The following is a 27,292-nucleotide window of genomic DNA, read 5'->3' on the forward strand; positions in this document are numbered from 1 at the left end:
CGCCAGGGACCTGGGTTCAATTCCCGGCTTGGGGTGAAATGTCTGTGTGGAGTCTGCAAGCCCTCCCCGTGTCTGCGTGGGTTTCCTCCGGGTGCTCCCCAGGGAAAGCTCCCTAGGTGCTTTCCTCTCACAGTCTGAAAGATGTGCTGGTTAGGTGCATTGACCCAAACAGGCGCCCGAGTGTGGCGACTAGGGGAATTTCATAGTAACTCCGTTGCAGTGTTAACGTAAGTCTTGTGATCAATAAATAAACTTTAACTTCAATGGGTAATTAGAGTGAAAATCTAGCAAATTCTTAAAATGACCCGAATGGCCAGATAATGTTTATGCAAGATAAACGGCAGAGTTTTGGATGTGAAGTTAAGAGTTTTAACTTGGGAACTTTGAGGAATGGGGGACTAATGCGGGGGTGACGTGTGACTGGGACTTAGTGCCGGATAGGATCCGTGCATTTGGATGTGCTTTAGTTTATGGGGGAATAGGAGGCTGGTCGGGAAAGGATTGGAATAATTGACTCTGGAGGTAACAAAGACACAGACGAGGGATTCAGACGGAGAAGGGCTGAGGCAGAAATGGACAGGGGACAGTGTCTTTGAGGTGGAAAGGTTAAGGAGGTCGCCTGCCCTGATATCCAATGGACACAGTTTTCAAACAGTCCGTTACAATCTGAGACAGTATCTGAGGAGGGAAATTAAACCAATCAACAGATTGTGTGGACAGAGGCCAACGATGCTGGCGTTGGATATCCGATTCTTTAAGACTGGATTTGGGAAGGCAGTGTGACAACATAGAGGTACCAGATGGATCGGGAGAGGTGGGCATTGTTAATATGTACATATATTAGGGAGGCGGTGGCCTTGTGGAATTATCACTAGACTATTTATCTAGAAACTCAGCTAAAGTCCTGGGGACTCAGGTTCGAATGTCGCCACGACAGATGGTGGAATTTGAATTCCAGTCCATCACGCAAACCAGCCTCCCATCCATTGACTCTGTCTACACTTCCTGCTGTCTTGGAAAAGCAGTCAGCATAATCAAAGACCCAACGCATCCCGGACATATCCCCCTACACCTTCTTCCGTCGGGAAAAAGATACAAAAGTCTGAGGACATGTACCAACCGACTCAAGAACAGCTTCTTCCCTGCTGCCATCAGATTTTTGAATGGGCCTACCTCACACTAAGTTGATCTTTCTCCATACCCTAGCTATGACTATAACACTACATTCTGCACTCTCTCCTTTCCTTCGATATGAATGGTATGCTTTATCTGTATAGCGTGCCAGAAACAATACTCTTCACTGTATACTAATACATGTGACAATAATAAATCAAATCAAATCAATCAAAAATAAATTTGGAATTAAGAATTTATTGATGATCATGAAACCATTGTCAATTATCAGAAAAACCCATCTGGTTCACTAATGTCCTTTAGGGAAGGAAGTCTACTGTCCTTACCTGGTCTGGCCTACATGTGACTCCAGAGTTACAGCAATGTGGTTGACTCTCAACTGCCCTCCAAGGGCAGCTAGAGATGGGCAATAAATGCTGGCTAGCCAGTGACGCTCATGTCCCATGAATGAATAAAAAAAACCATATGCAATCTGGAGCCTGCCCCCATGACTTCAGATGATGGCGTTGAGGAGAAACAAGAGATAAGTCCCTGAACTCCAGATGGAATAAGGTCAAGGGAACAAGAGGTGGGTCACAGAGATAAAGTGAGGGAACGAAGGGAGATGGGTCAGAGATTAGAGAAAGACTCAGGAAAATGGGAAGTGGGTGGGTGGCAGGAAACACCTTGTGGGGAAGTTTGACTTGTTGGGTAAGGAAAGTGGAGGCAGGAGCAAAGGTGCTCAATGTGTGGCCTCAAACTTTACACCTTCCATCAGGATCCATGTGTGATACGTTGTGTAAAGGTTTTAAATAACCTATTCCAGGGTTGAAGTCTCCATTAAAAGCTTGAAGGCTTGACATTAAATTTTAATCACCTGCTTGCCACCTTTTAATGTTGACTTTAAGCAATCGGGCAGAATTCAGTGTGGTTAACTGGCAATTTAAACTTAAGAAAGTGAGACAGGGATAGATGTAATGCCGGACTATTACACTTTATCCCTGTCTCACTTTGTGTTTATTAGCTTGGGTACAGAAGCTGGAGAAGGAAAATGAAGGAGACAAGATTAAGTAGACTGAAAGCTTCTTCCTGCCGCACACCAGGGCTGCCTTGAACTACACAAGCTAGATTGTGTGTTCAAATCTCTGGAGGGGAGTCTGAGAATCCACAACCTGGTGTGCAACTCACTGAATCACGTCAAACACTTAACTTGGATAAGCGCTGACAATGTGCACAAGAGATCCTGTTTATTTGCAGAGTTTGCCGATAATGTTTAAGTTTAAGTTTACTTATTTGTGACACAAGTAGGCTTACATTAACACTGCAATGAAGTTACACTCCGGCGGGCGCCTGTTTGGGTACCCTGAGGGAGAATTTAGCATGACCAATGCACCTAACCAGCACATCTTTCGGACTGTGGGAGGAAACCGGAGCACCCGAAGGAAACCCACACAGACAGAAGGAGAACATGCAAACTGCGCATAGACAGTCCCCCAAGCTGGGAATCGAACTTGGGTCTCTGGCACTGTGAGACAGCAGTGCTAACCACTGTGCCACCGTGAAAAAGAGACGAGAGGCTGGGCGAAAGGGAAGAGGGGATTATGGTCATTCCAGTGCCGTTAGGCCCCCTTCCCCTCAAGCATTCTCTGTATCAGGTTCACAACAGGTCTTTCCCCCTCTCCCCCTCAACAACCCCCCACACCACCACAACCTTAGTCTGGTAACTCTATAGCCACAAATAATATTTATAATTCCATTTATCTTCTGAGGTGCCTGTCGCAGCAACGTCCACCTTTACTGGTGCTAGTGGTCATGATTGCGGGTCCTTCCATTGGGCCGGTTGGCTGTTCATAGTGCATTGGCCATGCTAAATTCTCCCTCAGTGTACCTGAACAGGTGGAGTGTGGCGACTAGGAAATTTTCACAAACTTTAAACTCTTATTGGTTGCCTCCGGTTATATTGTACAGACGGGCGGCCAGGCATCACGAGCTGAGTCAGGAGGCTCAGCACATTGATTCCGAGGATGCAAGGATTGACGTATGAGGAGAGGTTAAACAGTTTGGGCTGGAGTTTAAAAAGATGAGAGGGGATCTGATCGAGGCATATAAAATTTTAAAAGGGATTGATATCGTAAACATAGACCAAATGTTTCTCCTTATGGGGCAATCTCGAACAAGAGGTCACAGGTTGTAGATTTAAAACTGAGATGAGGAGGAACTACTTCTCGCAGAGGGTGGTGAATTTGTGGAACTCGCTGCCCCATAGCGCGGTGGAGTCTGAATCATTGAATGATTTCAAGAAGGAGATAGATATATTTCTAATAAAAAACGGGTTAAAGGGATATGGGGAACAGGTGGGGAGGTGGATTTGAGATCAGGGGGAGATCAGCCATGATCTGATTGAATGGTGGAGCAGACTCGAAGAGCTGAATTTGCCTACTTCTGCTCCTAATTCCTATGTTCCTATGACTTTCTTTTGGTCCCGACCTCAATGAGAGGCTGGGTGAAAGGGGATAAGGGATTAGGGTCATCAGCATCATGTTGGGATGAATCACTGAAGCAGATGAGAATCAAGTGGACTCTGTGAAAGCCACCCGTGTGGGTTTTCTTACTCATTCAATTAATTATCCAGCAGGTTCGAGGGTGATCAAGATTGTAGGGATTCTCAAGAGTTCCCTGCAGCATATATTACATTGCTAATTCAGATTTTTAATTGAGTGTTCCGATTCAGATTGCTCTGCTTCCTGGTTTGCTGTTCTTCCTAGTTAATATATAATTATGCAATGCACACCGCCTTCTATTATCAAAGGGCATCTTGAACTCTTGATGAAGCAACAAGGACATCAAGGGGAATATGATTACCGCGTGTTTTGTCTTTGAGATCCCGTTTGAATCCAATAAAATATACGGTGAGGAATTTTCAAAGAGAACCATGTAACAAGCCGAAGGTTGTTCAACATGTTCATCTCTGTGCGACAACACAAACTAGTCCGTGACTTATACCCATCCAATCAAAGCAGACCATACTGGTGATTAGAAGCAAATGAAGAAGATAAGGAAAGAACAGGAGTCAATGTTAGTGAGTTTGGTTTAAATGGAAATTCAATCAGATTCACACTCAGAATTTGCGCTTTGTCGCAGTGTTGCATACCAAGTGTTGCTACTTATTTTGTTTACTGATCAAAGGTTCTATGAGTTGAGAGTACTCTGTTAGGAATCTTGGACTTGGTGCGATGGGATTTTATCAGCTATCACTCACTACCCCATTTATGATGACAGAGGATTATCTCAAGTTTCTAGGTGTCCAGATCACCGACGACCTGCCCGGGTCTCACCACACTGATGCTATCGTCAAGAGAACCCAGCAATGTCTCTGCTTTCTCAGGAGGCTAAGGAAATTTGGCCTGTCCGCTATGTCTCTCATCAATTTTTACAGATGCACCATAGAAAACATCCTTTCACAGCTCGGAGTGGCTCCTGCTCTGACCAAGACCGCAAGAAACTACAAAGGATTGTGAACGTAGCCCAATCCATCACGCAAACCATCCATTGACTCTGTCTACACATCCCGTTGCCTCGGAAAAGCAGCCGGCATAATCAAGAACCCCACACACCCCGGGCATACTCTCTTCCACCTTCTTCCATTGGGAAAAAGATACAAAAGTCTGAGATCACATTCCAACTCACTCAAGAACAGCTTCTTCCCTGCTGCTGTCAGACTTTTGAATGGATCTCCCTTATAATAAGTGATCTTTCTCTGCGCCCTGGCTATGACTGTAACACTATATTCTGTACGCTCTCCTTTCCTTCTCCCCTATGTACTCTATGAATAGTATGCTTTGTCTGTATAGTGCACAAGAAACAATACTTTTCACTGTATCCCAATACACGTGACAATAATAAATCAATCAAATCATGGCATAGCAATGGATTCTAAACAGTTGTCTTCTTCATATCCAAATAAATGATGATAGGGGTCGAGAGACATGAATCTTAGGAGAGGGTGTGTTGGCGGGGATGGATGTAGGAGCTTGACGGAAATCGAAAGTTTGCCGTTGGGTTGATGGCGGGCAGTCCTGGCCTCCGTGCAATCTTGCTGGAGGTGGGAAAGCAACGGGAGCCACTACTTGCCTGGCAGCGGCTTGTGGTCTATTAGTTATGATTAACTGGCCACTTAGGGCCAGCTTGGGGAGGCTGTTAACCAGCAGCGAAGAGGCCCACTCTATGGCTGAAACCTTTTCAAAGTTTATTTTGTTAATGTCACAAATAGGCTTACATTAACACTGCAATGAAGTTACTGTGAAAATCCCCTAGTCGTCACACTCCGACGCCCGTTCGGGTACACTGAGGGAGAATTTAGCATGGCCAATGCACCCTAACCAGCATTTGTTCTGACTGTGGGAGTAAACCGGAGCACCCGGAGGAAACCCACACACACAGGGGGAGAACGTGCAAACTCCACACAGACAGTGACCCAAGCCGGGTATTGAACCCGGGTCCCTGGAACTGTGAGACAGCAGTGCTAACCACTGTGCCACTATGCTGCCCTGGTTTAAATTTTCAAACAATGCTTGACAGTTAACTGTCAGTCACCATTAACTGCTGCATAGAAATGCCTCCACCAATCAGAATCCTGATCAGGGATCAGGATATTGAATTTGATGATCAGCTATGATCAAGATGAATGGTGGAGCAGGCTTGAAGGGCCAAATGGCCCACTTCTGCTTCTAGTTGTGACTGTGACCAGTGAAGTTCAGTTGCATGTCTGTGACCTTCATTGTGAAACTAACTAAGAAAAATAACTACCAATTTGAGGCAATTATAAGGGGCAGCTTTTCTGCTATGCAAGTGGATCATTTTCACCCGGGAAACATTTGCCTCATGACGTCTAGTATGACTCATGGACAGAAGCCATCAAAGTGTGTACAATCTTGTCTTAAGACTTTTCTATGCTTAATGTAAGAGTTATAAGAAAGTTGCATTAATTGGAAATCTGTGTGGGCTCAATGGGACGCTCTCCTTCATTTACTTTTGCTCCTGCCCTCCTTCAAATCATTAGTGGAATATTTGATTTTTGATTTGATTTTGATGCTTTGATTTGATTTGATTTATTATTGTCACATGTATTAGTATGCAGTGAAAAGTATTGTTTCTTGCGCTATACAGACAAAGCATACCATACATAGAGAAGGAAACGAGAGAGTGCAGAATGTAGCGTTACAGTCATAGATAGGGTGTAGAGAAAGATCAACTTAATGCAAGGTAGATCCATTCAAAAGTCTGACAGCAGCAGGGAAGCAGCTGTTCTTGAGTCGGTTGGTATGTGACCTCAGACTTTTTATCTTTTTCCCGACGGAAGAAGGTGGAAGAGAGAATGTCCAGGGTACGTGGGGTCCTTAATTATGCTGGCTGCTTTGCCGAGGCAGCAGGAAGTGTAGACCGAGTCAATGAATGGGAGGCTGGTTTGCGTGATGGATTGGGCTACATTCACGACCTTTGTAGTTCCTTGCGGTCTTGGGCAGAGCAGGAGCCATACCAAGCTGTGATACAACCAGAAAGAATGCTTTCTATGGCACCTCTCAGGATTCATAAACATGTGGGGGCTTTTATGGTGTCAGACCTTTTGGGTTCCCCAGCTTGATTGTATTGACGGTCGGAGAACTGTTGTCTCCTGTTGGTGGCTCGCTATCAGCCTAGAAGTGTCTTTCATCAAACAGGAACTGGCCTTATCTGTCTGCCCCCTTGTCTGGGAGCTGTGAAGTTTCAGACGGAACTAGGATCTGATAGAATAAATTATGGTTCACTGTTGAGAATCTCGCTGGCATCCCCATTCTTCATCAGCGTGTCACTGCTTTCTTAGTCATGTATGAGTGCTATTCTAAGAGTATATATGTTAACCCCATTATATGCGCCTGTGGTTGGTTATCTAGCTGTTCATGCCAATGGGATTTTCTCGTCCCGCTGATGGTGCACCCCCGCCCTGGGTATCCCGGTGGTGTGGGGTGCGGTCAATTGGAAAATCCTTCCCCTTAAAATCAATTCTACCATTCACTTTATTCATTCCCTGTGGCAGTGTGTTCCACACTCCCACCATTTATTCCCTGGTGGATTTCTTTGTGACTATCTTATACCGATAGCCTCTAGTTGTGTTCTTCCTCAAGTGGAAGCATTGGCCAAAATTTTCCCGTTTTGCGAGAGTCGTAGCAGGTGAGACAGAAAATTTGGTGGCCCATTCAAAGGTGCATTGAGCTTGGCCGGGAAATTCCAGTCTTGGGGTGTGTGAGGCCGGGGAATCCAGCCCAATGGGTAGGATTCCCCCCCAGTGGTGTGTTTCCAGTGGTAGCGGAGGCTGCACACCATTAGACACTGGCGGGATCTTCCAGTCTATGGGGCGGCACGGGGCGGGGAGGGGGAGTGGGGGGAGGCTGCTCCTTTGCTGGGACTAGAAGATCCAGCAAGATCCAACATCCAGGGGCGGCACGGTAGCACAGTGGTTAGCACTGCTGCTTCACAGCTCCAGGGACCTGGGTTCGATTCCCGGCTTGGGTCACTGTCTGTGTGGAGTTTGCACATTCTCCTCGTGTCTGCGTGGGTTTCCTCCGGGTGCTCCGGTTTCCTCCCACAGTCCAATGATGTGCGGGTTAGGTTGATTGGCCATGCTAAAAAAAAATTGCCTTTAGTGTCCTGAGATGCGTAGGTTAGAGGGATTAATGGATATTTATGTAGGGATATGGGGGGTAGGGCCTGGGTGGGATTGTGATTAGTGCAGACTCGATGGGCCGAATGGCCTCTTTCTGTACTGTAGGATTTCTATTTCTATGAAGTGGGAATGGCAGGAAAATTCAACCCTTTGTCTCTGGTTATGAAAACCATTCAGAATTTTAAAGATCTCTTGTTAGATCAGGTAGCATAAAACTGGGTTGGAAAAGGAGGGGGTACGTTATAAAGTAAGCACATTGATTGAGAAATTCATCCAGGTATTGAAAGTATCATGTCAGGCAGTTTTCATACATGCTGAGGCTACAGCTACACAGTTATCCTTTTTCTGCTGCCCTTCATTGCTGGGTTTAATAGCCTAATCAGATCTGTAGCAGCCATTCATCACTGTCAGTTAGACCTGAACTATATTGCTCCTTTTCTGAGTTGACTAATCAACATAGCATAAAAAACATCTTTTGAGAGTATGAATAAAATCCTTTATTCTGTTTAGCAATATCAAGGGCTTTTTGCTACATAATTAAGAACAATAACGTTAGACTTCTACATTGAACAGCAATTTAGAAACACAACACTGGCCTGATTTTGACTCAGTCAACCTGACGCAACTCCGACCTCCATCAGAGCTAATTTCCTTTTATAAATAGTGCAGCCACAGTGTTAGCGTTCCCAGCGTGGTATCATTTCCTTCGTATTACAGGTGCTATCATGTCTGTGGGGCAGAGCAGTTGTCTTCAGAGTGCTAAGCTCCTCAAACTTACATGTGCACAGATATAACGAACCGTGGAAAATGCCCAAACAGCTAGTGTAAAATAAGGTTTATATCTGAACAGAGAACTCAAATGATAGCATTCAAAATTTGCAACGTGCAATCAGAGTTCTCAACCTCTCTTGGGGTGGGATTTTCTGGCTGTGCTCAGCCCAAAACCGGAAAATCCCACCCAAGGTCAACGAACCTTTGTATGGTTTGCCCCCCGGCTCCCCCCCCCCCGCAGCCTCCTACCCGCTACGATCCCCATGGCAGGTGGGATGGGAAAATTTCTCCCTTGGTGTTTCTTTTAGCTAGGATGCACCATGGAGGATGCTAGGGAGGAAAGTACAACTATTGAACTAGAGTGGACTTCACTTTCTCACTCTCGAAAAGACCAGCCAAAGACTGTTGGAGTTTCAGACAAGGCCTTTATTACGAACTATAGTATGGGCTGGTCCCAGTGCTCCAACTAGCAGTTCACCAGGGAGAGTGCTGATTCAAGAATGGTACAGACAGTTATGGTTAAGATTTAGTTTGATTTGATTTATTATTGCCATATGTATTAGTATACAGTGAAAAGTATTGTTTCTTGCGCACTGTACAGACAAAACATACTGTCCATAGAGTACATAAGGAAGAAGAAAAGGAGAGGGTGCAGTTACAAGAAATTAATATATACCAATCAAAAGATGTATATTTTCACGGGAGTTTATCTTTATCCACTCACAATTATCGATTAGGTTTACATCATGCCTGAAGTGGGAATGCAATTGACCAATTACAACACGTGCACTTCTACTTGATTATAAATATCCAATCAATGTAAGGATTTGTGCCTGTTATCTTTCTGATTTGCTACTGCCTACAATTGGTTTTTAACATCACAACTTTTTTCTGGCTTGTGGACATCAATGACACTCCCTTGTCCAGTTTTCCCAGTGCTTAATAAATTCCATAGTGTTGCCTCCCTAAGTTATCTCTAGATGATTTGTCTGAGTAGGTGATAGAACAACTCCACATTGTTTTTATAATCTTGAGACCTAACACTTGTCTGCCTGGGAACCAGCCCCTGGCTGATTGTGCCCTTGGGGTGCCTCCTTGCAGCCAACAGCTTGCCTCCCACACACTAAATGAAGGATTTTCAACCCTTTCAGTAAATAGCGGAGATGATAAATGTATGCTAGAGTTTTAAACCAATGCTTTTGATATAATGTCCAACACGGGCTTCCCCTCCCGCCTTTCAAGAGGGACATATTGCATCAATCCTTTATTGCATCAATCCTTACTATACCGGGCGGCACGGTAGCACAGTGGTTAGCATTGCTGCTTCACAGCTCCAGGGACCTGGGTTCGATTCCCGGCTTGGGTCACTGTCTGTGTGGAGTTCGCACATTCTCCTCGTGTCTGTGTGGGTTTCCTCCGGGTGCTCCGGTTTCCTCCCACAGTCCAAAGATGTGCGGGTTAGGTTGATTGGCCATGCCAAAGTTGCCCTTAGTGTCCTGAGATGCGTAGGTTAGAGGGATTAGTGGATAAATATGTAGGGATATGGGGGTAGGGCCTGGGTGGGATTGTGGTCGGTGCAGACTCGATGGGCCAAATGACCTCTTTCTGTACTGTAGGGATTCTATGATTCTATGATACTCTTAGGTACTGAATTGACTTAATGACAACAACAACTTTTTATTTATATAACACCTTTAGCATAGGAAAACATCGCAAGCACTTCACAGGAGCATTGTCAGACAGAGGTCGATACCAAGTCAATGAAAGAACCATTAGCCACCAACTCTATCCTCCTCCCTGGGAACTATCTGAGGTTGAACCAGACTGTTCACAACCTTGGTGTCATATTTGACCTGGGGATATACTTAAAACTACATACCCACACCATCACTAAAACTGTCGATATGCATGTCTGTAAGGTCACCCACCTTTGCCAGCTTAGCCGCTGCTGAATCCCTAATCCAGTCATTGTGACTGTTTTCGCATGGCTTCCCATGCTTTACTCCTCATTAACCTGAAGTTGTACAAAACTCTGCTGCTCCTGACCCTGATTGCACCAAGTCGTATTCTCCCCACGCCCAGTGACCTACTTTGCCGTCTTGTTAAGCAACATTTTGATTTTAAGAACCTCTTCATTGTTCAAGCCCCTCCATGTTTTGTCCCTCTCTATCTCTGTAATCATCTTCAAACTCTATGAGATAGCTTCATTCCTCTAATTCAGCTGCTTGATTATCCCCAATATTAATCGCTCCATGAAAAGTGGCCATTCCTTCCACTCCCAATGTTTGAAGCTCTGGAACTTTCTGCCGCTCCATCTCCCTTTCCTCCATTAAAATGCTCCTTAAAACCTACCTCTTTAACCAAGCTTATAGCCACCTACACTAATGTCTCCTTATGTGGCTTGGTGCTAGAATTTGTATTATAACATTCCTGTAAAGGACCATGAAATGTTTTATTTATATTAGAGCTGCTATACAAATGCAAGTTGTTGTTATGGATGTCAGGATAGGTGACTGAACACTTGAATAGAGAGGTGGATTAAAGTTAATGTTTATTTATTAGTCACAAGTAGGCTTACATTAACACTGCAATGAAGTTACTATGAAAATCCCCCAGTCGCCACAATCTGGCGCCTGTTCGGGTACACTGAGGGAGAATTTAGCATGGCCAATGCACCTAACCAGCACATCTTTTGGACTGTGGGAGGAAACTGGTGCACCTGGAGGAAACCCACGCAGACATGGGGAGAACGTGCAGACTCTGCACAGTAAAAGTAAAGTTTATTTATTAGTCACAAGTAATGCTCACATTAACACTGCAATTAAGTTACTGTGAAATTTCCTTGGTCGTCACACTCCGGCACCTGTTCAGGTCAATGCACCTAATCAGCATGTCTTTCAGAATGTGGAAGGAAACCGGAGCACCCGGAGGAAACCCAAGCAGACACGGGGAGAACGTGCAAACTCCACACAGACAGTGACCCAAGCCGAGAATCGAACCCGGGTCCCTGGAGCTGTGAGGCAGCAGTGCTAACCATTGTGCCACCATGCTGCCTTACAGAGAATTGTAAGAGAGAAGCTTTGGGAAGACCAAGAGGTTGGTGAAGAGAATACCAGAGCTTAGGACCTAGTTGACTCGAAACATGGCCACCAGAAGAAAAGGAGGATGCGCAAGAATACGCGGTTGGAGAAATGCAGTGTTTTTGGAAGGATGAATGTTTTTGTAGAGATAGGGAAGACCAGGGCTATGAAGGGATTTGGATAAGAGAATTTTAAAATAATAGTGTTGTTGGACGGGGAGTGAAAGTAGGTCAGTGAGCAGAGGAGTGACAAAACAGAGCTTCGGAACAGGTCAAATTCATGGGGTATTGATGAAAAAATACAGAAATATCAAAATACACAAGCCCTGGGGGAAAGTCCAGTTCAGCTTGCTAACATCCAAGATGAGGATGACTTTATTTTAAAGTCAACCGTATATTTGATGCAGGGTAAAAGTATTTTACATAGACCTACTTTGAATCAATATGTGAGGTTGGTTGATAAAAATAGGTCGCCTAGAATGCTGAAAGGGACACTTCTGCGTCATAAAGACAGTCCCTGCATGGTGCAAAGGTGTTTATACATGCTTCAGACAATGCAACAACATTTTCACTCCGGATGTTGTAATATGTAGTTGGGAAATTAAAATCGAAAAGTTCTACCTGACACGTAGGACAGGATTTTCCGGCCACGTCCGCCAAATTTTCTGTCCCGCCTGCCACATTTCCCGCAGCGAGAGGGACAGGAAAATTCCACCAGTAATCTTAAGCAATGAAATAAAAACATCCATATGTTCATTATTTTAACAAATTGACGAAGCTCTCTGTTGTCTGTGGTAATAAAAAAAAATCCATTTGAAATAAGTGAGCCAAAGATTTTGTTAAAATAGTGAACAATGTAATTCACTCGTTTTGTTAATTTGCGACACAGAGAGACTTTACCACTGAGGGGCTAGGATTGCTTTGGTTACTCCCTCATTCTTTCATGATATCAATACACGTATCAACCGGGGAAATTCTTCCTTCCACATTCAACTCTTACATCATAGAATCCTACAGTGCAGAAGGAGGCCATTTGGCCCATTGAGCCCACACCAACCACAATCCCACCCAGCCCCTATCCCCATAACCCCATGCATTTACCCTAGCTGGTCTCCCTGATACTAAGGGACAACTTAGCATGGCCAATCCACCTAACCAACACACTTTTCAGACTGTGGAAGGAAACCGGAGCACCCGGAGGAAACCCATGCAGACACGGAGAGAATGTGCAAACTCCACACAGATAGTGACCCAAGCCGGGATTCGAACCCGGGTCCCTGGTGCTGTGAGGCAGCAGTGCTAACCACTGTGCCACTGTGCCGTATATGTTGTAAACACATTGTGTCTACAACAGATAGTGGTAAGAATTCCTCTGGCCTCTAAGCATCATGAATGCATTGGATTGCCATTACTAGCTTATTCTAAATAGCAGACAAGGGTAGTCTTCGGAAAGGGGTCAATACATCTTAGCTCACATGTTTCTTCCTGCAGTTTTAGTGGGTACATGTCTGCCATTTTAACATCAACCAGTTCATTTTAAACTTGTGGACAGGTAGTGGTCAGGAGGATGTTGTGCAACTGTCTTAAGTTGCATTTGCCTAATATCAATCGCAGGAATCAGTAGGCTGTAGGGACCAGGTGAATTGTTAAACCCCGTGGCTGTGTTAGGTGGTCAAAGAAGTCAAAGGGCAGCACAAATAAGCATCATGGGAAAATTCACATGCAGGGCGGAATTCTCGGGTCTCGCACACCCCGTTACCGCTGCCAGTGAGAACAGAGAATTTGGCGCTCAGCCAAATCTTCATTCACAGCAGCGGGACCGGAGAATCCCAGCCATGGGCAAGATGGGAGAATTCCTAGATCTTTTGTTACTGCTCCTTTGTTAATTTTCCTGCCATTGTGTGGGGCTTTACTCTAAACTGCTTTGAAATAGATAAGCAACAAAATCTTTACTTAACATGGCAAGTAACATTCATTTTTAATCTTGAAAGGACCCAAAGTTCCATTCTGTGCAAAGAAAAACCTTCTCCTACTTCAGTTAATTTTCATTTTCAGTCATTTGAGACGGAGATTTTTTTTGAATCTTTCCAGTGATTTACTGGTAAATAGTAATTTAGATGTGTTAATGCTCTGGGACTGCTCGACATTAAAAGAAAAGGATAGTTCAATTGTGTCTCTTTCCAATTTCCTTCTAGGACGGTTCATTATGAAGGTGGTGCTGTGTCCATTCATGCTCGATCTCTCTGGAGGCTGGAGACACTGAGGGTTGCGTAAGTGTCAAACTTCATGGTCTTTTCCTTTAGTGGAATAAAAATTATGCTTTTAAGTGTCCTTTTCAGTTGAAAAGCTAAAAGTACGATTACCCAGGATCTCCTCACTGATTTGATGTGCCGGGGGGAGGTGTTCTGCTCCAAGAGCTGGTTGGAGGAGGACCTTAGTTTTCTGGGTGTTTAGTGATATGAAGTTGCATATTTAAGGTTAAAATGTGGTGTTTGACAAAATGTAAATATTGAAATGAAATGCTAAGAAAACCAAAAGAAATCATACAGCATTGTCTCTTTAAAAAGCATGTGTCTTTGTGCTTGGGATTTTAAACTGCAGAAAGCAGGCTGCAGAAGCCAACTTTGCAACATTCGTGTCCAAAGCAGCAGCCAGAGTTCCAGCAGAGCGAAACAGGCTTTGAGTTGGACAAATGATTTTAAAACAAGCACTCAAAGACTCAGAACCAACTGAATTAAAATCTGAATGTTGTTGACAGCCTCAAGCCACTCAAATTGCAGGAATATTGTGAGGTAATTCTAGGTATTTAAACCCGGACAAGAAGAGATGACAGTTAGAGTATGCTTGCTACCTCTTGGGGAAAAGAAGGTAGGCGAAGCTCTCATATGAACTACTGCAGTTTAAATATATAGCTTCATCAAATCACCGTCTAAATAGAAGGAGAAACCAACTCAGAAAGTATTCCAGATCAAAGCATCAGAAGAAAATTTATACTTCCAACCGACGCCTGGTATTACATTGTTTGAGAGTGACGATATTCTGTAATGATTTATTTCATTATTCCTGAATGAGTCTTGTAATTGGAACAGCAATTTATTGGGGAGTTTATTCAGTTTGTTCATTGTTTTGATAAGGTTGTCACCTGTTCTACAATAAAGACCTGTTAATTGTTCACGATAGAGAGTGACAGATCCTACTTTAATTTACCAAAACCAACTGCTTCCTACTATCTCACGCACTCTTACTTAAGAATATGAGGCGAGGTATATCCCTTTGGGGGGTGTTCCAAAATCGTGCCGAGGGAAACATCACCTCCGCGTCATAACATTAGTGGAAGGCCCATTTTCACATGCTTCAGAGAAAGCGTCGACACTGGCCTGGATCTCAGTTTCTGGGTGAGAAAACGCAAAAGAGTCAGTTACATGTTGAAGCTCAGTAACTGAAGCTGGATTGACTTTGGTGTTGGATTGAATGTGGCAGAGGGAGAATAGCTTCCTGTCTGTTTTGCAAATAATCGCCAAGCCTGTGGACAGTATGCCGGAGGTGCAGCGGGGAAGGTGGAGAAGGGGGTTGGCGTGATGTCACAGACTTGTTTGACCTCGATCCTCACTGAGATAGGGTCTGTGGTGGTTCGAATGGTAAGGATCCCAGTTTTCTGAATCATTGTGGAGCCGGTGGAGAATGGTGACAGATTTCTGAGGGCAGCCAAATGCAAAAAGGATACTTCCAGAGAACGTCATGGTGGACAGAGTCTTTGTGAGGTTGAGAAAGACATTCACAGCAGTTGATTCTATTCCTTACATTTTCTTGGAATGTATGCGTTGAAGATCATGTTTGTGTGCCTCTGGAAGGAACTCTCCGGCTACTGGAAGGAGGCAGAGCAGGATCCTTGCAATAATCTTCCCTGCGACAGACAACAGGGAGACTCCTCTGTGGTTACCCCAGTTGGATTTGTGTCTCTTCTTAAATGAAAGGTAAAGTTGCCATCGTCTCAGATGATCATACGCTGCTCTCCCCTTTGAGGTGGCGTCGATTTAACCTGAGGATCACCACACCTCAGGTGAGGAGCAATGTTGAGAAGGCGGAACCTTCATGAATAACCTCAGCCAGCACGGGAATTGGACCCGTGCTGTTGGCGTCGCTCTGCATTACTAACCAGCTGTCCAGCCAACTCAGCTAAACTGACCCTACAGTGATGATCACAGCATCCCTGAGATTCCCCAGCATCCACTGTTAATATCAATGCAAGCATATGATGGAGGAATTTAAAAAAATATATTTCATGGGATTCGGGTGTGGCTGGCTTTGCCAGCATTTATTGCCCATCCCTAATTGCCCTCGAAGGGGCAGTTAAATGTCAACCACATTGCTGTGGATCTGGAGTCACATGTAGGCCAGACCAGGGAAGGGCAGCAGATTTCCTTCACTAAAGGATATTAGTGAACCAGATGGGTTTTTACAATAATTGACAATGGTCATCATTAGACATTTAATTCCAGATTTTTATTGAATTCAAATTTCATCATCTGTCGGATTTGAACACGGATCTTTGGAGCATTAACCTGGGTCTCTAGATTGCTCTTCCAGTGACTACATCATAAGGCCACTGCCTCCCCTTTACAATAGCTTGTCTTTTACCGTCAGCAAGTTTTTTCTACATCCAGCTCAGTGGAGATAAACTCCTTCTGGCTGCCCCCACCCCAACTGTCCCAGTTGTGTCCATTTATACTCTTTTGGAAGTTGACTCAATAATCATTGCCTGTTTTTAATAAGGCAATTAGCTTAACAGTGTAGTTGCCTGAGCATGTACTTGCTGATACGTTAACAAGCACTCCTCTTTTTCGGTAATGGATAGAAGTGTTTCTGCATTTTGGCAGGGATTCCATTTGCCCCAGAGGCTTTTATTATTTTTCTACTGCTCAAGAAGCCACTCGAGAGCCGATTCAGTCCAACCTACATCGTGGGACCCCGATTTACATATCCAAAATAGGCTTCTGTCTGAAACAATGTGAGCTTCCTATGTGGAGGATCTCTGGAAAATCGCAGTGGGCTTGAATGGTGCAGGATTGAGGTGGTAAGCGTATCCCCACAATCTGCCATTAGCACCATCTGGAGAGAATTAAATTTGACTCTATATTAGAGTTTGTTAACGTAAGAATTTAATAAGATATATAAGCTCCTTGAAGGTGCTCCATCATTTAATAAGATTACGGCTGCTTGGATTGTGGCCTTAACTCTTTTCCCGCCTGCCGCCCATAACCTTTCGCTCCCCTGTCGATCAAACATCTAACTCAGCCTTAAATATATTCAAGGGCCCAGCCTCCACTTATTCCTGGGGTAGTGAATTCCAAAGACTAATCCCTCTTCATCTCCTTGGGCGGCACAGTGGCACGTGGTTAGCACTGCTGCCTCACAGTGCCTAGGGATCCGGGTTCGATTCTGGCGTCAGGTGACTGTGTGGAGTTTGCATGTTCCCCCTATGTCTGCGTGGGTTTCCTCCAGGTGCTCCGGTTTCCTCTCACAGTCCAAAGATGTGTGGGTTAGGTTGATTGGCCATGGTAAATTCCCCCTTAGTGTCAGGGGATTAGCAGGATAAATATGTGGAGTGTTAGGACCTGGTTGGGATGGTGGTCGGTGCAGACTCAATGGGCTGAATGGCCTCATTCTACATCAATGGGGACGAAGTAGAAATGGTCAAGAGCTTCAGGTTTTTAGGTGTCCTGATCACCAACAACCTGTCCTGGTCCCCGCATGCAGACACTATAGTTAAGAAAGCCCACCAGCGTCTCTACTTTCTCAGAAGACATGTCAACTTTGACTCTCACCAACTTTTACATTTGCACCACGGAAAGCATTCTTTCTGGTTGTATCACAGCTTGTTATGGTTCCTGCTCTGCCCAAGACTGCAAGAAACTACAAAAGGTTGTGAATGTAGCCCAATCCATCACGCAAAGCCTCCATCAAGCCTCCCATCCATTGACTCTGTCTACACTGCCCGCTGCCTCAGCAAAGCAGCCAGCATACTTAAGGACCCCACGCAGCCCGGACATTCTCTCTTCCACCTTCTTCCGTCGAGAAAAAGGTATAAAAGTCTGAGGACATGTACTAACCGACTCAAGAACAGCTTCTTCCCTGCTGCCATCAGATTTTTGAATGAACCTATCTTGCATTAAGTTGATCTTTCTCTACACCCTAGCTATGACTGTAACACTACATTCTGCACTCTCTCGCTTCCTTCTCTATGAACGGTATGTTTTGTCTGTATAGCGCGCAAGAAACAATACTTTTCACTGTATGTTAATACATGTGACAATAATAAATCAAATCAAATCAAATTCCATCGGGCAAAAGATACAAAAGTCTGAGGTCACGTACCAACCGACTGAAGAACAGCTGCTGCCATCAGACTTTTGAATGGACCTACTTCACATTAAATTGATCTTTCTCTACACCCTAACTATGACTGTAACACTACATTCTGCACTCTCTCGTTTCCTTCTCTATGAACGGTATGCTTTGTCTGTATCGCACCCAAGAAACAAAACTTTTCACTGTATACCAATGCATGTGACAATAATAAATCAAATCAAATCATGTCAAAACTGTACTCAGTACTGCAGGTATGTGAACAAACGATAACTCACCATGAAGCACAAGACTTGTACCCAATGTAGTTGGGGTTATAAAACCTCTCAGTTGTATCAGTTGAATTGCTCTGATTGATATTATTTCATCGCCAAGGCATGTTTTTGCCTGGTATGTTTTTTTCTGGACGGTAATGATTCTTTGATTCTGTATGCCATTTTCAACGCACAAACATGATTGCTTTTCTGGTTTTAGATTAATTACATTTGCCCCTAATTTTCCAGTTTAAAACTAGTGCAGTGAGAAAGGCCAAAAATACGAACCTTAACATGGCATTGGAGAGTCAACTGCTGTATAGAATTCTGTACAAATGGCTGGAATCAGCTCAGTAAGAGTTTTAATAACACCAGGTTAAAGTCCAGCAGGTTTATTTGGTAGCAAATGCCATTCGCTTTCGGAGCGCTGCTCCTTCATCAGATGGAGTGGATATCTGCTCTCAAACAGGGCATACAGAGACACAAAGTCGAGTTACAGAATATTGATTAGAATACGGATCTCTACAACCAACCAGGTCTTAAAGATACAGACAATGTGAGTGGAGGGAGCATTAAGCACAGGTTAAAGAGATGTGCATTTTGTGCCTCTGTATGCCCTGTTTGAGAGCAGATATCCACTCCATCTGACGAAGGAGCAGTGCTCCGAAAGCTAATGGCATTTGCTACCAAATAAACCTGTTGGACTTTAACCTGGTGTTGTTAAAACTCTTACTCCAGTCCAACGCCGGCATCTCCACATCATGGAATCAGCTCCTCAGGAGCTCAGGAAGTTGCTGCTTTCATTTCTTGATGATCGGGAAGCTGGATTAAGTAGAATATTACGGATGCTGGAATCTGAAACAAGAACAGAAGATGCTGGAAAAAACTAGCAGCTCTGGCAGCATCTGGAAGGAGAGAAAGCAGAATTGACGTTTTGAGTCCTCTTGGCTCTTCACCAGAATTGTTTAAAGTTTATTTATTTATTTGTCACAAGTAGGTTTACATTAACACTGCAATGAAGTTACAATGAAAATCCCCTAGTTGCCACACTCTGGCGCCAGTTCGGGTGCACTGAGGGAGAATTTAGCACCTAACCAGCATGTCTCTTGGGCTGTGGGAGGAAACTGGAGCACCCGGAGGAAACCCATGCAGACACGGGGAGGACGTGCAAACTCCACACAGGCAGTGACCCAAGCCTTGAATTGAGCCCAAGTCCCTGGCGCTGTGAGGCAGCAGTGCTAACCACTGTGCCACAGTGTTGCCCTGAAGGAAGGGAGAATGCATTAAATTTTAAATTGTAGCTGTGAGTGATTGCAACAAAATATAGCAACTTTAAGAACAAAAGACAGAAAGCATCATGTGGGAGGGAGGAGAGGATTGCATTGAGGTAATGAATGAATGGGATATTTTTTAAAAAGGGGGTTTAAGATGAAGGAGAATCTAAAATTTCCAAACTCAGTGTTGAGTTCTGAGGGCTGCGACATGGCCAACCGGAAGATGAGATGCTGCTCTTCCAGTTTGTGACGGGCTTCATTGGAGCATTGCAGCAGGCCAAGGATGGACATGTGGGCGTGAGAGCAAGGATGTGGATTAATTGTGCATATAGGGTTAAATTGTGCACACACTCCATCGCTCACCTGACTGCCTTTTCTTTCCTATCCACGATGATTTCCCCCATTCCACATCGATAATGTTTGAACAATGTAGATTGTAACCCATTGAAGCATGCCAGGAAACCTTTATTTTCACAACGACTTATGCTCCATAATTTCCCCACAAGATATGCCACTTATTTTGCTCAGGCTATTTCCTACAGAGGCTTGAAAGCTAGAGGAGGACTTGGGTAAGGAGACACTTGTTTGTTTTAATCCTGCTCCCATTAGTGGGTCTCCTGAGTTATGCAGGTTGCTCTGGTTGACAGGGGAAGTGAAGCTCGTGTTTCAGTGCAAAATGCATAAGCGCCTTTCGGTTTTTATTTCCTTCTTAGCGAGGAAACCGTTCACTTTGTGATCAGGAATTCTTTTCAGGAACTGAGGCACAACAAGTGTTTATATTAACTTGCACTAGCGCCCTTCAATGCCATTCATTAATGCATGACCACTAAGAGTTAGACCAATTCACAACTTTTAACTCTTGCCAGTTTGCAGTGTATAATAAACCAATAAATCAATGGGCTATCATAGAATAGAAACATAGGGCCCGATTTTACCATTTTGATTCTAAGTGCTGAATCTGGGCGCAATTCAGATCTGACTTGGAAACCTGTTCTCAGCGCCCCCATACACACTCAGCCTGAAAAAAAATCGTGAATCTCAATCACGCTGTGGACGGGGCTTTTCGCGCCCCAAACATTGCAGCTCCGATCAGAGCTTTGAACTGCACATGCGCAGTGAAAACACTTTTTGAAAAACGCGCCCCTGGCATATCGTTCCTGGGCCGCAAAAATCAAATAAAACAGCCCGGGAGCGATGGCCCCCACAGATATCGCCCCACCCCCACAACATAACTGTCCCCCTTATCCACCCACCCCCCCCTGCTACCCAGACCGATCGTGACCCCCTGCCCCCCTTCCCCCCCCCCACTGATCACCCGCAGAGCGGCAGCGGACCCCCCTGCTCCTGCCCCCCCACACCAAAGATCCATCTGGCCTCCCTCCCCCCTCCCCACCCACCACCAGAGAGCGATTGGGCCTCCCTCTCCCACACCAGAAAACGATCTGGCCTCCCTCCTCCCCACCACCACCAGAGAACCATCGGGCCTCCCTCCCCCTCCCTCCCAACCACCCCCACCAGAGAATGATCGGGTCTCCCTCCTTCCCCCCACCCCCACCAGAGAACAATCTGACCCGCCTCCCTCCACCCTCCCCCCCCCTCCCCCCACCAGAGAATGGTCGGTCCTCCCCTCCCACCACCCCCATCAGAGATACATCTGACCCACCTCCCTCCACTCTCGCCCCCCCATCAGAGAATGATCTGGCCTCCCCCCCACCCCTCACCAGAGACTGATCGGGCCTCCCTCCTCACCCCCCCCCCAACCAGAGAATGATGAGGCCTCTCTCCTCCCCTCACACCAGAGATACTCTGACCCGCCTCCCTCCTCCCTCCCCCAGCACCGATCTGAGTCAGAGAGCCGCTGGAAGCTCTGAACTTACCTCTTCGGAAGCTGGAGCGCCCGAAACAGACCTTTGCCAAGCATGTCTGTTTTGCGCCGAATCAGGACGGGCGAACGCGATGGTAAAGTTGGGTGGGCAGCCCATTAATTCAATTTAAATGAATGCAAATGCATTTAAATCGCCGTTGCGCCCGTTTCAGGCGCGGTTCGGATTGCGACTATTTTCGGGCCTTGGTAAAGTGGGCATCTGCGCAGACGCAGGCGCGATCGCACTAATCGCCTCACACCTGACTTTACCAAGTTTTCGTGCCCAAAAACGGGCGTGACGCAATGGTAAAATCAGGCCCATAGAATCCCTACAGTGCAGAAGGAGGCCATTCGGCCCAGCGAGTCTGCTCCGACCGCAATCCCACCCAAGCCCTATTCCTGTAACCCCACACATTTACCCTGCGAATCCCCTGACACGAAGGTCAATTTAGCATGGCCAATCAACCTAACCTGCACGTCTTTGGCTATAGGCCGCAGAAGGTTTCACCGGTTCCACCGGAGAATAGACAAGCACAGGAATTGTGCCAGTCTCAAATAACTGTATGATGATAACAGGGCACATAGCATCAAAACTAAGAGCTTATTATATTTAATTCTGAATGTTTTCCTTTAAATCTCAAACCTGACATTAGACCAGTTGAAGTAGTTCAGTTCAGTCTTACACCAAAAAAAAGTTAGATTAATAAAAATGCCGTGACAGCAGTTGTAACAAGTTATAGATTGAAATCTCAGAGTTCTTTGTTATTGATGGATGGTTTCTGTAATGGGAATAATGCAGCTGAAAAATTCTAAATGATTGATGACACACTATCTCACAGAGACACAATGAAGAAACTCTTTTCAATATGTCAAAAATGCAAATTATCTGCATCGATTGTTGCTGAAGAGTTTGTTTTCTCACACTCCTGTTCTTCGGATCTTGCATCCAGATTGAATGGCATATACCGAGGGGAAAATATGTCCTCCGGTTGCTATCTGTAACTCGTATTGTGAATACTATGGGAAGATTTTCTTTCTGTAGTATTACTAAAGTTTTGTTTAAATTCATTGAAGGGATGTGGGCTGGCTGGGCCAGCATTCATTGCGCTTGGGAATCATAGAATCCCGACAGTGCAGAAGGAGGCCATTTAGCCCATCGAGTCTGCACTGACCACAATCCCACCCAGGCCCTATCCCCATAACCCCATGCATTTACCCTAGCTAGTTCCCCTGACACTAAAGGACAATTTAGCTTGGCCAATCCACCTAACCCACACATCTTTGGACTGTGGGAGGAAACCGGAGCACTCGGAGAAAACCCACGCAGACGCGGGGAGAATGTGCAAACTCCACACAGACAGTGACCCAAACCAGTGCTAACCACTGTGCCACCCTCAATGGGAAGATGGCAGGGAGCTGCCTCTTGACCGCTGCAGTCTCTGCGGCGTAGGTGCAGTGCTGTCAAGGAAGGAGTTCCAGGATCTTGACCTGGTGACAGCGAAGGAATGGCGATATAGTTACCTTAAATAGCACATTATTGCTGAACGTATCATGGGCCATCTTTCTATCATATTTCTGACATTATTGATACATTGGGGAAGGTAATTGTATCTTGACCACCCCATATTTTGGCAGGACCGGACTGGGAGCAGGAGGACATTTGCACAAATGAAGTAGTGAAGTTTGTTGCAGAGGCACACCGATTGTCACCTCCAAACTAAAAAAAAGGGTGCTAGAACAAGGGTTAGGATGTGTTGCCGAGGGTAAGAAGTATTGAATGAGTGGCAGCAAAATGCAACTTCAGGGTGCCCTGCTGTATGTGTGTGTGGTGTGTGTGTGTGTGTGTGTGTGTGTGTGTGTGTGTGTGTGTGTGTGTGTGTGTGTGTGTGTGTGTGTGTGCGTGGCAGTGCCGGAGGAAATGCTTAGGTGGGGAGAGAGGGGAATGGTGTCATGTGGGGTGTGCATGGGGGGGGTTGGTTCCTGGTATACACTGGTATGGCCTTTAAAAATGTCTCCACAATCTTAGAAAATGGAAGTAGCCCCTTGCTGTTTTTCTTCTATTTCCCAAATGATTCAATGGAGAAAGCCGCCATTGGTGCTGGCATCTTCAATGTCGTTTTTCCCACTCGCGAGCGGCCTTTGTCGATATCCAGGAAAATTCCGCCCACTGTTGCTTTTGTACAAGACTGTCACAATTCATGACTCAAATTTTTTTGAAGTTTTTTTATTCGTGTCACAAGTAGGCGTACATTAACCACTGCAATGAAGTCACTGTGAAAATCCCCTAGTTGCCACAGTCCGGCACCTGTTCGGGTACACTGAGGAGGAATTTAGCATGGCCAATCCACCTAACTTTCGGACTGCAGGTCAACGAAATCACTAAAAGGGTTGAAATACACAAGTTAATTTGATTTGATTTATTATTGTCATGTGTATTGGGATACAGTGAAAAGTATTGTTTCTTGCACGCTATGCAGTCAAAGCATACCGTTCATAGAGAACATAGGGAAGAAGGAAGGGCGAGAGTGCGGAATGTAGTGTTAAAGTCATAGCTAGGGTATAGAGAAAGATCAATTTAATTTATGGTAGGTCCATGCAAAAGTCTGATGGCAGCAGGGAAGAAGCTGTTCTTGAGTCGGTCGGTACGTGATCTTAGACTTTTGTACTGTTTTACCGATGGAAGAAGCTGGAAGAAGCCGGAAGAGAGTATATCCAGGGTGCGTGGGATCCTTGATTATGCTGGCTGTTTTTCCAAGGTAGTGGGAAGTGTAGATAGAGTCAATGGATGGGAGGTTGGTTTGCGTGATGGACTGGGCTTCATTCACGACCTTTTGTGGTTCCTTGCAGTGCGATTTATTTATTGAACTTATTTATTTTTGCAATCAGCGCTAGACAGTGCAAGGTGTAACTGATACCAGTTAGAGTATGATTAAATATACATAGCAATGGCATTTTAATGAGCTGGGAATTACACACTGAATGTTTTTATCTGATATATAATGAACATTTAACATATGGTAACATCAACTGCTGTTGGAGGACCATCATCTCAGCGGAAATCAATCTGGTCGTCCCAAGGAGTCCTGATCTTCCCATTCAAAGAGCTGTTGATAGCAGTGTTGCAGACTGGCACATTCCAAGGTTCAAGGATGCACTGAAGCTTGGGGCAGCCGCCACAATGACTCAATGGGGAAAGGTCACAGTGTAAAGCCCACCTGTCACGACTGGCTGGAAACTGCGTAAACGCCTTGGGCTTTATACACCAGAAAATGTTTGACTTGGAATGTCAATGCAGATTGTAAATATACACAGAAATGTAAATTTCCATGCAAGAGTAGTGAGACAACTCGTTTACTGTAAGAGGTACCAGGATCTACACCTGAAGTGCTGTAGCCTGCTAGGCTATGGACCACGTGCTGAAAAGTGGGATTAAAATGAGCGGCTAGTTTTTTTGCTCTCTTTTTTTGGCCGGTGCAGACATGATGGGCTGAATGGCCTCTTTCTGTAGGGTAACTGTTCTATGTTGATGTAAATTGATCTGTATTGCACTTTATATTCTGTCAAATCTGAACTGTTACATCGTGTACTTTTTATGAATGAAGCATCGCTTTGGAAAATGAATATTGACTTGATGGAAATGACAAGTGGCTGACACTTTTGGACCTTTGAAACGTGGGTGCTTCATGCGGTGGGGACACCATGGGTGGGATTCTCTGGCCGCGCTTGCCCAAAACCAGAGAATCCCGCCTGTGGTCAATGGACCCTTGCATGGTCCGCCCCCGCCCGCTACGATTCCCGTGGCGGACGGGAAGGGAGAAGTCCCACCCCCATTTCTTTATTAAAATGTGAACAGTAGCTGATAGGAAAGAAAACTATATAGAAAGCTACTTTGTGCATGTCCTCTTAGCACCATCAACAATGGGTGGCACGGTAGCACAGTGGTTAGCACTGCTGCTTCACAGCTCCAGGGACCTGGGTTCGATTCCCGGCTCGGGTCGCTGTCTGTGTGGAGTTTGCACATTCTCTTCGTGTCTGCGTGGGTTTCCTCCCACAGTCCATGCGGGTTAGGTTGATTGGCCATGCTAAAATTGCCCTTAGTGTCCTGGGATGTGTAGGTTAGAGGGATTAGTGGGTAAATATGTAGGGATATGGGGGTAGGGTCTGGGTGGGATTGTGGTCGGTGCAGACTCGATGGGTCGAATGGCCTCTCTCTGTGCTGTAGAGTTTCTAAGATTCTAAGATTTCTAAGAACAGTGATGCCAAGTTATTCACGTTAGTTAATGTCGCTGTCCAGTGACTTGTTTCGGTTTCATTCTTGTTTTACTGGGTTTTGTTTGTCTTTTTGCTGACTTTCTATTGATTAGGAATCCTTTAGTTTGAATTGATTTCTCCTTGCAGGTGGAGTGGAAGCCATATCAGATGGGGTCAGCCGTTCCGACTCAGGCACGTTACAACAGGAAAGTACTTGAACCTCATTGACGAGAAAGGCCTTCTTCTAATGGGCAAAGAAAAAGCTGATGTAAAAAGCACAGCTTTCTGTTTCAGATCATCCAAGGTATGCCGAGATAATTACTGAGCACTCTGATCGGATTAATGCTACCATTTAGCCCATAAAACTGAAACCATTTTGTGTATTTATGCAAATCCCAGGATCAGGGACTTAAGCTTCGAGGAGGAAATCGGAGAGATAATTGAGGTTAAGCTACTTTGCAACGAAGGTGGAAATTGCATGGATTGGATTCCTCAGGATGGTAGATGTCATGAAAAAAGGGACAGTTGGATAGAAAGTTTGAGAGAAAGAGCGAAGCCCTGGGCAGGATTTTCCACGCAATCCGCCCTGTGTTTCTCAGCAGCAGAGGTGGCCGCCATTGGCTGGTGGCGGGATCTTCAGGTCCCATCGTTGTCAATGGGCTTTCCTGTTGAATGCACCCCTAACCTGCGGCGGGGGTGTGCCATCGGCAGGACTGGAAGATCCCGCCACCGTGAACGGTGGGACAATTCTGGCCATTGGGTGCAATTTGGTATTTGGGCATCAGTATAAAACATATTACTTGTTAAACTCCAATCCTGCTTTTAGTTTCTTGTGACTTCAATGGAAATGAAAGTAAAGGATGACTTTTAGCAAGTGTCCAAAGTCAAAATTCCTCTCATTATGCCTTGCTTTTGTGCTGGATATAATGGACAATGGACCTCATGGCTGATTACTACACTTACAGAGGAACCAAATCCTAACAAAATTTAAGGTGATTCAGCTCATGTTTCCTGTTACAATTTCAACAGTTTTGGCAATTTGACATAAACAAAACAGCTTTCTGATGGATATCATTCCTGATTCTTCAAATTCAGGGGATAAGTGATTAACCGAGGCAAATGCATGGAGTTATGGGGCTAGGATGAAGGGGAGGACCTTAGTGGGATGCCCCTTTGGAGGGCCGAATGGCCTCTTTCTGCACTGGAGGGATTCTATGGTTCTATAATTGATGGTCAGCTGTACAATTGAGTTAACCTGTCTATCTGCAGCCCCATTGCATTTCACTTTCTATCCTGGATGCACTTCTAGGAGATAATTGATATCCATATAGAATCCCTACAGTGCAGAAGGAGGCCATTCGGCCCATCGAGTCTACACCAACCACAATCCCACCCAGGCCCTAGTCCCATAACTCCACATATTTACCCTGCTAATCCACCCTGACACTCGGGTCAATTTAGCTTGGCCAATCAGCCTAACCCGCACATCTTTGGACTGTGGGAGGAAACCGGAGCACCCGGAGGAAACCCACGCAGACACAGGGAGAACGTGCAAACTCCACACAGACAGTGACCCAAGGCCGGAATTGAACCCGTGTCCCCGGCACCGTGAGGCAGCAG

General features: G+C 45.2%; 1 protein-coding gene across 1 annotated transcript in view; it reads left to right on the plus strand.

Annotated features, from left to right (window-relative positions):
* Positions 1–27,292, plus strand: part of ryr2a (ryanodine receptor 2a (cardiac)) — a 455,564-nt gene that overhangs the window by 64,494 nt on the left and 363,778 nt on the right. The window contains 2 exon segments of the mRNA XM_078230647.1: positions 13,859–13,933; positions 25,820–25,976. Coding sequence (XP_078086773.1) covers positions 13,859–13,933; positions 25,820–25,976 — 232 coding nt within the window.

The sequence above is a fragment of the Mustelus asterias genome, chromosome 15 (genome assembly GCF_964213995.1).
Source record: "Mustelus asterias chromosome 15, sMusAst1.hap1.1, whole genome shotgun sequence".
Lineage (NCBI taxonomy): Eukaryota > Metazoa > Chordata > Chondrichthyes > Carcharhiniformes > Triakidae > Mustelus > Mustelus asterias.